Source organism: Esox lucius, chromosome 7, assembly GCF_011004845.1.
Source record: "Esox lucius isolate fEsoLuc1 chromosome 7, fEsoLuc1.pri, whole genome shotgun sequence".
Lineage (NCBI taxonomy): Eukaryota > Metazoa > Chordata > Actinopteri > Esociformes > Esocidae > Esox > Esox lucius.
In genome coordinates, this window is record NC_047575.1 from 652,381 (window position 1) to 664,953 (window position 12,573).

General features: G+C 42.0%; 1 protein-coding gene across 1 annotated transcript in view; it reads left to right on the forward strand.

The window, feature by feature from the left end:
* ccdc90b (coiled-coil domain containing 90B) overlaps window positions 1-12,573 on the forward strand; it is a 39,612-nt gene that overhangs the window by 15,095 nt on the left and 11,944 nt on the right. The window contains exon 2 of the mRNA XM_010864373.4: window positions 8,891-9,010. Coding sequence (XP_010862675.1) covers window positions 8,891-9,010 — 120 coding nt within the window. The remainder of the gene's footprint in view (window positions 1-8,890; window positions 9,011-12,573) is intronic.

Here is a 12,573-nt window from a genome sequence, read left to right on the forward strand (position 1 = left end):
TTTTAAAGATGCAACACATCTGCCTTTTGGTGATTTACTTATTGACTTTAAAGCTACAACACCAGAAGACTACCGTCTAAGAACAGGGTTATTTTCAGTGGATTGGCCTGTCATGTACGTTCCTAAGAGTTTGATCATGTCTAAACGCATTCGTAGAAATGTCCCACTTTTGAAGATGATATTTAAGGCACCGGCAAGTCAACGAAAAGTTATTTTAGAATTAGCATCCACCGACTTAATTCTATCACTCTGTGAAATAGCGCTTAATCTAAGGCGCGGAAATATACCCTTAACAGAATCGCAGCTCCGAAAAGTAAAGAGACAAAAAGACAAAATTATATACATGTCTAGAAAGAACACTTCAATCGCAAGGAAAAGAAAAACCATCAATCAATCTGGAGGTTTTCTACTGCCGGTACTAAGCGTTGCAGTTCCCTTTTTAACCAGTCTAATTGCATGCTCAGAAAATGTTTCTGGTGCCACAACATCAGTTAGAAAAACTGTGAGAATCCAAAACAACTAGCACCGATATAAGACAATCTGTTGAAAATGATTTGGACTCATCGATTCGCAATATACTGTTGAAGCCTGATATGGATTTACATGAGAAAGCTAAAAGATACTCTGCCATTTTACAAAGATTTTTTACTGTTGTGCGACAGGGGGAGCTTGGTACAAACACACTGACTTTAAGTCTACCCAGGTCTGAGACTGGGTCTGATGTATTAAACGTGACTGAGACTAAGCAAACTGTTGACCGAAATTTTGACCTTGTTGATTACATTTTGGATAATGTGCCTGCGAGGCGTAGAAAGAATGTTGAATATATTCTTAATAGAGTGCACCGGTCTAAAGATTTGACTTCATGGAATTCAAATTGTAAATTCATTTTCAAAGGAGAGATAATCAGGGGCTCGCACCTATTGGATCTTGTTAAGTGTGACATCAATCAATAAAATTGCTGACGATAGAAGACAGTTGGGGTGGGGCGTGTTTTTAGAGGACATGGCATGTCTCAACATGCCTTTTACAACTATTCAAAATGCGCTTGTAAGACGTAAAATCTATTTGTATAAACAAACGTCTGGTGACACAATGGATGATTTAGCCACACCCCCAGCAACTGGTTTTCAACCAACCAAAGGTTTCTTTGAACCCCCTACCCCGAACTCCACAAAATGGCTTCCATTTTAATGTGTTTTTATTTCATGCTTTTTTATCATTTGTGATCCATTGTCAAAGTGTATGTTTTACCTTGAATAAATGTTGTATGCTATTTAAACATTGAAGTGGTTTTACAAATGGTTTTATTTTTGTATAATAAAGTTGACATACACGTGATTTGCTTTTCTATTTCTTCAACAACCGTGGCACAAATTAAACGATTCACAAGATTGAGTATGTTGTATGCAGTTAAACATTTGCTTATCATGCTTACTCTGGGACATCTTAGCTACAAACTTTCTCATAAATCATCAACATAAAAAGACATAACATCTTTATAACTCAGACCTTTTGTCATTAGCTAGAGAAAGAACACACAATGTTGTCCACACGTGGTTGAAACCAGGTCCTGTACTTGTACTTTGAACTGTATTCCACATTCTCACAGGTTTTCAGAAAGGGATTGATTTATTTGGGAAAATATGCGAAATCCGGGGTGTTTCCAAAACTGTCATAAAACCTTCCAATGCCATCGTCTGTTGTGTAAATAGCCAGCCAGTGCTCCCCGGGGTGAATGCTTGGGTGTGTATTAACAATCATCAGTGATGCAACATCTCGGACTGGCCCTCTTTGTAGTTGGTCACTTGCCAGCACACCATAGAAATGGGTCCTAGATGAAAATTGGTTCACCACACATGTCAACTCTGTGGTATTCATTTCCACACAGTTCTCCTAATGGTAGTCGACCATGACTTGTCGCCGGTTTGACACTTCGATAATGGAGTCAAAGATTGAATAAACAACTAAATTAATTGTGTGGGGTAGTGGTTGTCTGAACCTCATCTCAAGTCGTACATTCCCTGACTTGATCAAGGATATGTGCTGACCACATTCCTCGTCTGGCGTGCAGTTGAATGCATAAAGGGCATAGCCATGTAAGAAGTCCGACCTGTCAATAGCCAAGGCTTGGTCCTTTAGGTGTTTTCCTGACGCTAAGGCCAATTGGTAAAATTCACACACTGCTTACCCTGTAGTGTAATTTGGTTGGAATGGTTTGCTAGGAAATTGCTGACCATCTACATACATAGCCATAAACTCCAAATTATAATGTTAAAAATTTAATTGATTATTTGTGTTACTTCCAGTAAAACTGTCATTGTCCACCAATCCTGTTACAATACATTTTGGCAGAGGTCCTAAAAATAGGTTTTTCTGGTTTCAAACGCGACCCCCAGCTGGTAAACTAAATGTCTTCATACACACTCTTTCAATTGGGTACTTGGCTTTGATTGAGAGTAGCGCTTGAGCGTGTCCAAGTTTCACGGCTGGCGAAACAGACACTTTCTTGACAAATAGTGACACTGATAATATATGCAAACTATAACGCACATCCCCGGCCCCCATAAGGCAGAACTCATCTTTTCCTCGAACCATCCTAACTTTTAGAAAGCATGTATTTTCCTAATGTCTTAAATGTTTGATAGTCCTATACTCTTGTTAAATGAACACAACACACAACACAGAGGAAGAATGTTTGAGTAGGTGCTATATGAGATGCAGAAAGTTAACAGCTGCTGTCTGTTATTAGAATGGCCCCAGGACTCAAGAAGGGACACTATACCAAACAAGGTTAGGATTCATATGCAAAACACACCTATATGATTGGCAGACGTCCAGAAAGTAGAATGTGCTGGTCTTTGGTTTAGTATATATATGCTGTTTAAGACCATGACATTTGGAGAAGCACAGAGACATGTTGAAAGACCACGAGGAGAGAGATCGGAAGAAGGCAGAACATCTAAGACAGACATGTACTATATTTTATGAATAAACAACAAGGAACGCTTCTCCCCCCTGACTTGGGTCCTTTATAATTCTCCAAAAGAGCCATAAGCCAACATAACCTTTATGTCAGCGCTGTTTAACACAAGTTTCTCTTGAAAGAAGATATCACTATGAACAGGGCCAATTATTTCAAATGTTGTACCATCCGCTGAATAGGCAACCCTTTTCGTGAGTCCATCGTTCTCGCCTGCAGGGTCCGTAACATCCATGTGACCTGCGGCATCCTTGTAAAACAAACCAGCTGAAAACTGTCTTTAATGTAACACATCCATAATTCAAAATGCTCTCTATAACGGCTCTGTAGGGGTATGTGTTGCTACTTTGACTAATTAAACGATCACCCAAGGAGACAAATAGGGTGGCTATTGGATAGTTGATAACCCCAACACGTGCATCAATATTAGTTTCATTCGGTTTAGTGACTTTTACTCGTAGGTACAACAAAGTATTGTTTAGATCAACGTAGTCTTCGCCATTCCCGGCAATAAAGAACTCCAGAGGGGCTGCGTCTGATAATGCAGATAGGGTCGGTATTTCAATGTATGTATTTTTCTCAATAGATGTCTGTGTGAAGGGGACTGTGAATAAATCCAGCTCTGTTTTCATACATTCACCAGACATACGGTGTAGGAGTGCCATCTTTCTAAAATATATTCTTAATCAGCTTTGCCGTGTTCCCTTTGAGTGTTCTCCGGAGTGTATGTCCTCTTTTAACCGCAGCTCTATTTTTTGTCTCATTCTTGCGTTTTTTACTCTTGGATTGGCTCCTCCTAGCAGGTGGTCTCTTTCTAACACCTCGAGTTGACAACATCGCCAACTATATTCCTAGCCGCATTCTTCAGATGTGGTTTTGCTATTGAGAACCCACGCTTCAACAAAGGTATTGCCATCTGGAAAAGCCCTCGGAAAAGGCCCCCTAGACCAGCCCCATACATTGCAGCGCTACCATGATACCCTGGTAAACCGTTACCGGCCTGTGTTGTATAGTATTCAACATACCTTTGAGGTTCATCGTAGAGTTTCTGATGCTGCATCTTAAATTCTAAAAGATTGTTTGACTGGTCTGAAGTGTAATTTTGCAATCACCTTCCCCACTACGAATGAAACCAGCTTGTTTTGATCAGATTTTACTTTAATACAGATCTCATCAGATCTCATCAATGTGGCTTGTCATACGTCACTGTGACAACTTTGTTCTTTTTCCCTGCAATATGTACAGTTCGCAGCAGACTGTCACCAACATGTCGATAATCAATTATGTCTCTGTAGATGTATAGGGTGTTAAATCCAGCCAGAATATCTGTGGGGAATGTTCCGTACCATGGGGGGATACCACCGCTCGCCTGGTTTTAATCCCAATATCTGTTCCAGTTTTGTACTAAATTTCAAACTAAAATGGGGCTCACCTTTTAGAAACATTCTATTTTTAAATTCATCATACCCAGCTCTGTCACTAGTTTTACCAGGCTGCTGTAATAACCGGTGTTGAGTTCATATTTCCAAGTTTTGTCGTTATTCAAGTCATGTAGTTCAAATGCGTTTTCACCCCATGTAAAAGTCTTCCATGTATGCGGGTATTGGAAATCTCACCTTTCAAATCTATACCTTTGGCAAATGTTGTGGTATAGCACAAGCTTGTATTGCTTGGATAGACATGTGCAGCGTTATGTAGAAGCCACCGTCACTCATGTTGATCGCAGTCAATGTAAATGACGTGATCCTGTAAATCCCTTTAGTTTTATCCAGTTTCTAGGTCAAGCACTTGTTTTCCGATGGTATCCAGCTGTTGAATTTCTCAGGCCAACCAAGCCATTTCACAAGACACATTTTGTTCCCTTTCTGTACTATCTCATCCAAAACTGCTTCCACTTTTATCCTTAGCCACGATTATTTTCAGCAATTCCTGTTCATAAAAGGTCCCAACTATGACATCACCATCGTAATATTTTATTCTATACACTAGAGGTACCCGTGGAATGCATTCTATTATTGTAAAATATTCATCTGTGTACCCTTTTTCATAGCCTTTTGTAAACGCACCACTCAGCTTTGAGAGTCTCACAGTATCCCCAACCTGGAACTTGTAGCTTTGATTATCATTTCTTGTTAATGTGGTACCATACAGGTTCTTGAGAACTAATCTAACATTTTCTTCACAAACGTCAGCAGGCTTCATCTTAATAGACCGATGGTAGCTATGGTTGTATGTTTGCCGGGTCGTAGTAAATACTATTCATAACCTATTCAGACATCGTAGAGCGTTCAAGCAATAATGAGAATTAATATATGTTTAACATCGTATTATTTGAGTTTTTGAAAATACACAACCAAGATATTCAGAAAAGTTACATGAACATTCAGATTTCTCATAGTCTTTGTTTATATACATGTTAACATGAGAACTGAAGTCACCCTGGCCTTAGACAACAGAGTCTTTGCTTTCATCACACCATGACGCCACTGCGTCGCATACAACATCCTCATTAAATGTGTCCATGTATTCATCCCTGTTCTCACTCAGTCTCTGTGTGATGTTCGGCTCCAACTTGAGCTCATGCAGAAAGTGCTCTGCGGCCTCGCAGAGAACATCAGTCATAGGTGCGTGAAAACCTGATGCGTTCAAAGCCTTGACCAACACGTTTGTTGCGGTGTTAAAACTGTCGCCACATTGTCATCATAATGGGTCTAAAAAAAAATACTCAGGCGGTTCGAGACATGAATGTCTTGTCTGGCTCGGGTGGTCCACTTCACATCCGATGCATGCTTTGTGTAGAATAGCCCCAACAACGTTTTCCAGAATCATACCCATTGTTGCTTTGATGATCTTTAAAACTTTTGGTACAAGGTGTTTGTCCATTTTGTGGTAACTCTTGTTAGCATTTGAAATGTGTGACAGATTAAGAGGACCTAGCTGATCACCAATCCGGTCAATCCAGTGGTAGTTTCTTGCTGGGTATGCCGGTGGAATCGAGCTGTCGGGGTCAGGGGTTCTGTAGAAGGCTTCAGTGTTGTCATTCCAGGTGTCACACAGCCAGTCCTCGGCCTTGGGTTCTTCAATCACTGCTTGGTTGTAATCTTGAGACATGTTTCGTAAATTCTTCCGACTACTTGATAGTCACAGGCGGTCTGTCTGTTTTTATGCTGTGTTGAGGATGGTGTTAACGTAAGGCGGGGCTTCAGGGTCTTTCGTCAGTCGAACTGTCGACAGTCACAATCGGAAATAGTTCCAATATAACAGAGCCATCTCTTTCAGACCCTCGACAACTTTAAACAGTACATCTACTGTATTATGTGGGCGTTGTTTTGGCCCCAAATAAAACACTTTTCGAAAGGTGCCCCATAATCCGGCATTAAAAACCATTTGATCAGTCACACCAGCCTTAAACACATGGCCTTCGGGTAATTCATAAAATGCCACCTCCGGTAGCTCTGGGTTGAAAATATATCCACCGATCCGACCATTGTCCAATTCCTATTCCTGTGCCAACATATCCTGGTGTAGTTGATGGATTCGGGTTAAACTCTGCATCGGTTTCTTCGGGGCTGGCATGTTGACTGCATCTCTGCGGTCCATTTGAAATTTCTTACCAAATCGCTGAGCTGCGTTTAAGATGTTAGCTTTCACCGGTGTTTCACCCAAAACATTGATCGCAGCACAATCCTCCGTGTTTTGTATTGTGTAGGTACGTTTGCTCAGGCAAGACTGAATGACCATCACCGATGTCTGCGTGATTTAAATACACAGACCACGCCAATCAACCCATAAAACATGAAAGGCTAACAACCACCGGTTGTAGGCCATCTGTTGCAACACTTGTCAGAAGATAAAACACCAGGGTTTTAGATCTGCCGAACACCATTTGTTGAACACCAATCAGCTTACCGCTGACACAACACTTATTTATTGCCTGGGAATTTAACATTCCGGAACCCTAAGGGCCATTTGTTAATCATCAAACATAACCCTCCTGTTATAACACTAGTCTGTTTTGCACATCAGGCGTTGTAAAACATCAAACACTGACACATGTAATCATAAATTACAAATTCACCGGACATGCATACGTCACTCCTGAAGTTCCGCCCGTACACGTCATAATGCACATCTGAAATGCACATCTGTGCATGCTTTTTAGGGTAATATAGGCTAGATCAAAACTCCTTGGGCAGTAAAAAGGCAGGGGGTTCCACTATTCTCTCGTCTCTTCACTTGATGAAAAGTTCAGTTACCTGTATTGATTGTTATTTTATCAAGGTCACGAATGAAAGAATCTAGTAAGCCAATTAATGGCTAATAAGCTGTTAAAACGGCCAGTGACCAAAGCCATACATTTCATAGATGCTATTTGTGGTGGAGGAAAATTTCATAAACTTCAGTCAGTTTAACACAATGCTTAATGGTGTCTAGCGAAATATTCAAACTTGGCGTGATGTTACTACGTAACGATCTAATGTCGAGTTGCTGTTCTGACACTGGGCAAACGTACAGTGAGGGAAAAAAGTATTTGATCCCCTGCTGATTTTGTACGTTTGCCCACTGACAAAGATATTATCAGTCTATAATTTTAATAGTATGTTTATTTGAACAGTGAGAGACAGAATAACAAAAAAACATATATCAAAAATGTTATGAATTGATTTGCATTTTAATGGGTGAAATGGCCACCAGGTTTGCACACATCTCAGGAGGGATTTTGTCCCACTCCTGTTTGCAGATCTTCTCGAACCTTCAGCTCCCTCCAAAGATTTTCTATGGGATTAAGGTCTGGAGACTGGCTAACCCTAACCCAGCATTCCTCCTCCTCCAAACACAGCAAGTTGAGTTGATGCCAAAGAACTCGATTTTGGTCTCATCTGGCCACAACACTAACCCAGTTCTCCTCTGAATAATTCAGATGTTCATTGGCAAACTTCAGATGGGCCTGGACATGTGCTTTCCCTCACTGTATAGTTATTGTATCAATGTCATTCACAAATGAAAGGGAAAAAAAAGTTTTTTTGCCGTGAAATGAAATAGCTTTGGCAGGGAAAAGTTCATCTTCAGTCTCGCTAGCAATTGCTCAATTCTTAGGATTTCATAGGAAGTTAGTAGATACTAGTAAGCCTATTACTGGCTAATATGCTGTTAAAGCCATAGTTCATAGACGCCATTTGTGGTGGAGGTAAACTTAATAAGAAATGTTAGTAAGTTTAACACAATACTGAATTGTGTCTAGCGAGTGGTGTAACGAGTGGCGCCGTGGTGTAGTGTTTAAAGACAGTCCCTCTCACTTGGGAGACCTGAGTTCAAATCCAATGAGGACCAAAGTATTTATTAATTTTAATTTCGGCCCACAATTAAACTGTTTATGGTTATAGTGCATCACCTTTAATTGATAGTTATTTTATCAATGTCATTCACGAATGAAAGAAAAAAGTTGTTGTGTCATGAAATGAAATAGCTTTGGCAGTGGAAAATTCGATCTCGCTAGCAATTGCTCAATTCTTATGACTACTCCAAGTAGAAAGTGAGTAGATACTAGTAAGCCTATTACTGGCTAATAAGCTGTTAAAACGTCCAGTGGCAAAAGCCATACAATACATACACACTACTTGTGGTGGAGGTAAACGTTAATCAGTTTAACATAATGCTTAATGGTGTCTAGCCACTGGTCAAACAAGCATCACCATGGCATAGTGGTTGAAGACAGTGCCTCTCATGTGGGAGACCGGGGTTCAAATCCAGTGGAGGCAACAATGTTTATTAATTTTAATTGTGAGCCGGCTGAACTAGGTTTGCCAGGTTCCTTTTCTGGTTCTTACTATAAAATGGTCTTCCATGCCAGAAATATTTCTCCATTTGTTTTTCTGCTTATCTATCTGGCTTGTTCTGTCTTTACAGAGTTCCATGTTGCAGCACCTGTGGCAGCATATGACCTGAGAAAAGTGGAGCTGACCCCGCTGGAACAGAGAAAACTGACATTTGACTCTCATGCAATGGTCACAGAGCTAGGGAGCAATGGTGGGTACTTTTTATGGTACAATGGTACTTTTTAGCAATAGTACATGTTGTTAAATACATTTAATTACTTTGCTGTCATAGTAGAACATTTTAAAAAGGTTACTCTGCAAGACATTCCTTGTCTGGGGGGCATAGTAGAGAAATACTTTTTATTTATTTTTACTTTCCCCCCCTTTAAATCAATCAATAGAAACAGGTAAAACAATGCAGAAACACAAGGGGGGTACCCACTACATACAAGTGCCGTTTAGTCCATCTTACAGCATATAGCTCCGTTTTAATTCGTAGTCTATAGGTCATTTGTTCCATTGATTGGATTTCTTCTACAATGTCAAGCCAGTGACTCAGTCCAGGTGGGTCAGTTCTCAGCCAACTTCTTGTAATGGCCTTCTTACCCTCAAGAGAAAAGATCATAAATCTCCTTTACCTATTACATCGTCTGGTATCAGTCCTAGATATATACACCAGGGCTCATTAGGAATATTATATCCAAAAACTTCACCCATGGCTCTCCAAACCCCCTCCCAAAATGATTGTATTTTTATACATGACCAAAAGATATGAGAGTGGTTGGCATTCAGTTCCCCACATTGTCTCCAACAGTATTTTTGGTGTAATAAAAAAACGTGTTAAGCTTCTCCACCCAAACTCCCTCCATCTTTTAGAGCTTGTCAATATGTGTTGGGTCTTAAATGTGGACTGCCAATCACTCCCAGGCAACTCAGTGTTAAATTATTTTTCCCATTTCACTTTTATATACACTGTATTTCTTCCCTGTTGCTTCAATAAACCTTTGTACAGTTTAGAGACAATTCTTGAAGGAGTTTGCTAATATGAACTTGTCAGCAAGCTCTAAAAGAGCCTTAGTTGAAGATATCTGTATAGATCTCCATTTTCCAATCCGAACAAATTTTTGAGTTGACTAAATTATTTAAAATGGTGCTTATTATGTGCATAAAGCTGTTATTCCTTTGTCTCTCCACTTTTCAAAGGTCTTGTCTAACATTCCTGGGCCGAACCTGGAGGCGTAAGAAGGCCAAATCAACATCTTAGTCTCCTTTTAACCTCATACCATATTTCAAATGTTTCTCTCATAATCGAGTTTTCGCCCTTAAGAAGATCCATATGTTCTTTTCCACTTAACCTTGACTGTGGAGGGGCCAGACCCAGGCGCGTATCTATATCCTTCCATCTGGCTTGATAGCTCAAAGAGCACCAATATACTAAGTATCTTAATTGTGCAGCATAGGTGGCCCACTAGCGTTTTCTTGCTGCGGCTGTCGAGCGTTTCTGCAAAGCGTTCGGCAAGCGTGCCACCGGCGGCAGCCGCTTTTTTTATAGCGCGTGTTGCAGTCGGGCCGCTGGTGGGCCGCTTTCATGACAATGCCTTCTAACAATACCCTGATCAGCGGCTCACCAGCGGCCCGACGGCGGCTAGCCGCTTTTATGCAATAAACCCAGCAAGATGCCTCACGCCCCAATATAAGGTTTTATTTATAATAATCCTTTATAATAATTTTGGTTATAATAACAAATGACAATGAACTGAATAAAATCTAAACAATTTATTTCAAATAGTGCAAGATGCATACAAGAAAAACATGCATTATACAGCAAGCACACAAAATAAACATGAAATAAAATGTTACCAAATCAAATAGTGCAAGAAAATGTGTCCAGCAACAGAGATAGTAAAATTACAGCATTTGAATTTGAAAGTACAAAATAAACAAGGGCTAGAATGGCAGTATTATACATATGTATGACCTAGCAGCAATCAATAGTTATTGAATATAAGATACATCAGTGATATAAGCTTATGAATGGTGGCATAACACTACAACTAGTCAGAATTAAGAACATTCACACAGAGCTATAAATATATTAAGAGGATAATGCAATCATCATATATATAACACTGAACACAGCAGCAGTAAAAAAAAGAAATAGGCTACAGTACTGCAGCTTAGCAGCAATATTTGTTGTGCTGGAGATGTCATTCATATTCACGGCAGGTCCCTTGTACCGCCGTGACATCTCCCACCTGCACGGTCAGCTGCCCCTTTCTGGTACCTGGGGACCTAGTTCTGGACAGCCTCATCAGTGGCATCCCGGTTAGAAAGATTCTTTCTTATGGCTCCTGTAATACATCATCATTATCTTCCGCTTATCCGGGGCTGGGTCGCGGGGGCAGCAGTCTAAGCAGAGATGCCCAGACTTCCCTCTCCCTAGTAACTTCCTCCATCTCTTCCGGGGGGACACCGAGGCGTTCCCAGGCCGGCCGGGAGACATAGTCCCTCCAGCGTGTCCTAGGTCTTCCCCGGGGTCTCCTCCCGGTGGGACGGGCCCAGAACACCTTCCCGGGAAGGTGTTCCGGAGGCATCTGAAACAGATGCCCAAGCCACCTCAGCTGACCCCTCTCGATGTGGAGGAGCAGCGGCTTTACTCTGAGCTCCTCCTGGGTGACCGAGCTTCTCACCCTATCTCTAAGGGATCGCCCAGCCACCCTGCGGAGAAAGCTCATTTCGGCCGCCTGTATCCGGGATTTTTTCAGTCATGACCCAAAGCTCATAGGTGAGAGTAGGAACATAGATTGACCGGTAAATCGAGAGCTTCGCCTCGCGACTCAGCTCTTTCTTCACCACGACAAACCGATACATCAACCGCATTACTGCAGAAGCTGCACCGATCCGTCTGTCAATCTCCCGTTCCATCCTTCCCTCACTTGTGAACAAGACCCCTAGATACTTAAACTCCTCCACTTGAGGCAGGCGCTCTCCACTAACCTGAAGTGGGCAAGCCACCCTTTTCCGATTGAGGACCATGGCCTCGGATTTGGAGGTACTGATTCTCATCCCCACTGCTTCACACTCTGGTGCAAACCATCCCAGTGCATGCTGAAGGTCCTGGTTTGAAGGGGCCAACACGACAACATCATCCGCAAAGAGCAGAGACGAAATCGTGTGGTCCCCATACCTGACACCCTCCGGGCCCTGGCCGCACCTAGAAATTCTGTCCATAAAAATTACGAACAGAACCGGCGACAAAGGGCAGCCCTGCTGGAGTCCAACATGCATTGGGAACAAGTCTGACTTACTGCCGGCAATGCAGACCAAGCTCCTGCTTCGGTCGTACAGGGACCTGCCAGCCCTTAGCAAAGGACCCAGGACTCCATGTTCCCGAAGCACTCTCCACAGGATGCCGCGAGGGACACAGTCGAATGCCTTCTCCAAATCCACAAAACACGTGGATTGGTTGGGCAAACTTCCATGAACCCTCCAACACCCCATAGAGGGTATAGAGCTGGTCCAGTGTTCCACAGCCCGGACGAAAACCACACTGTTCCTCCTGAATCCGAGGTTCTACTATCAGCCGTATTCTCCTCTCCAGAACCCTGGCATAGACTTTCCCGGGGAGGTTGAGAAGTGTGATCCGCCTATAGTTGGAACACACCCTCCGGTCCCCCTTCTTAAAAAGAGGGACCACCACCCCGGTCTGCAATCCCAGAGGCACTGTCCCCGACCACCAAGCGATGTTGCACAGGCATGTCAACCAAGAGAGCC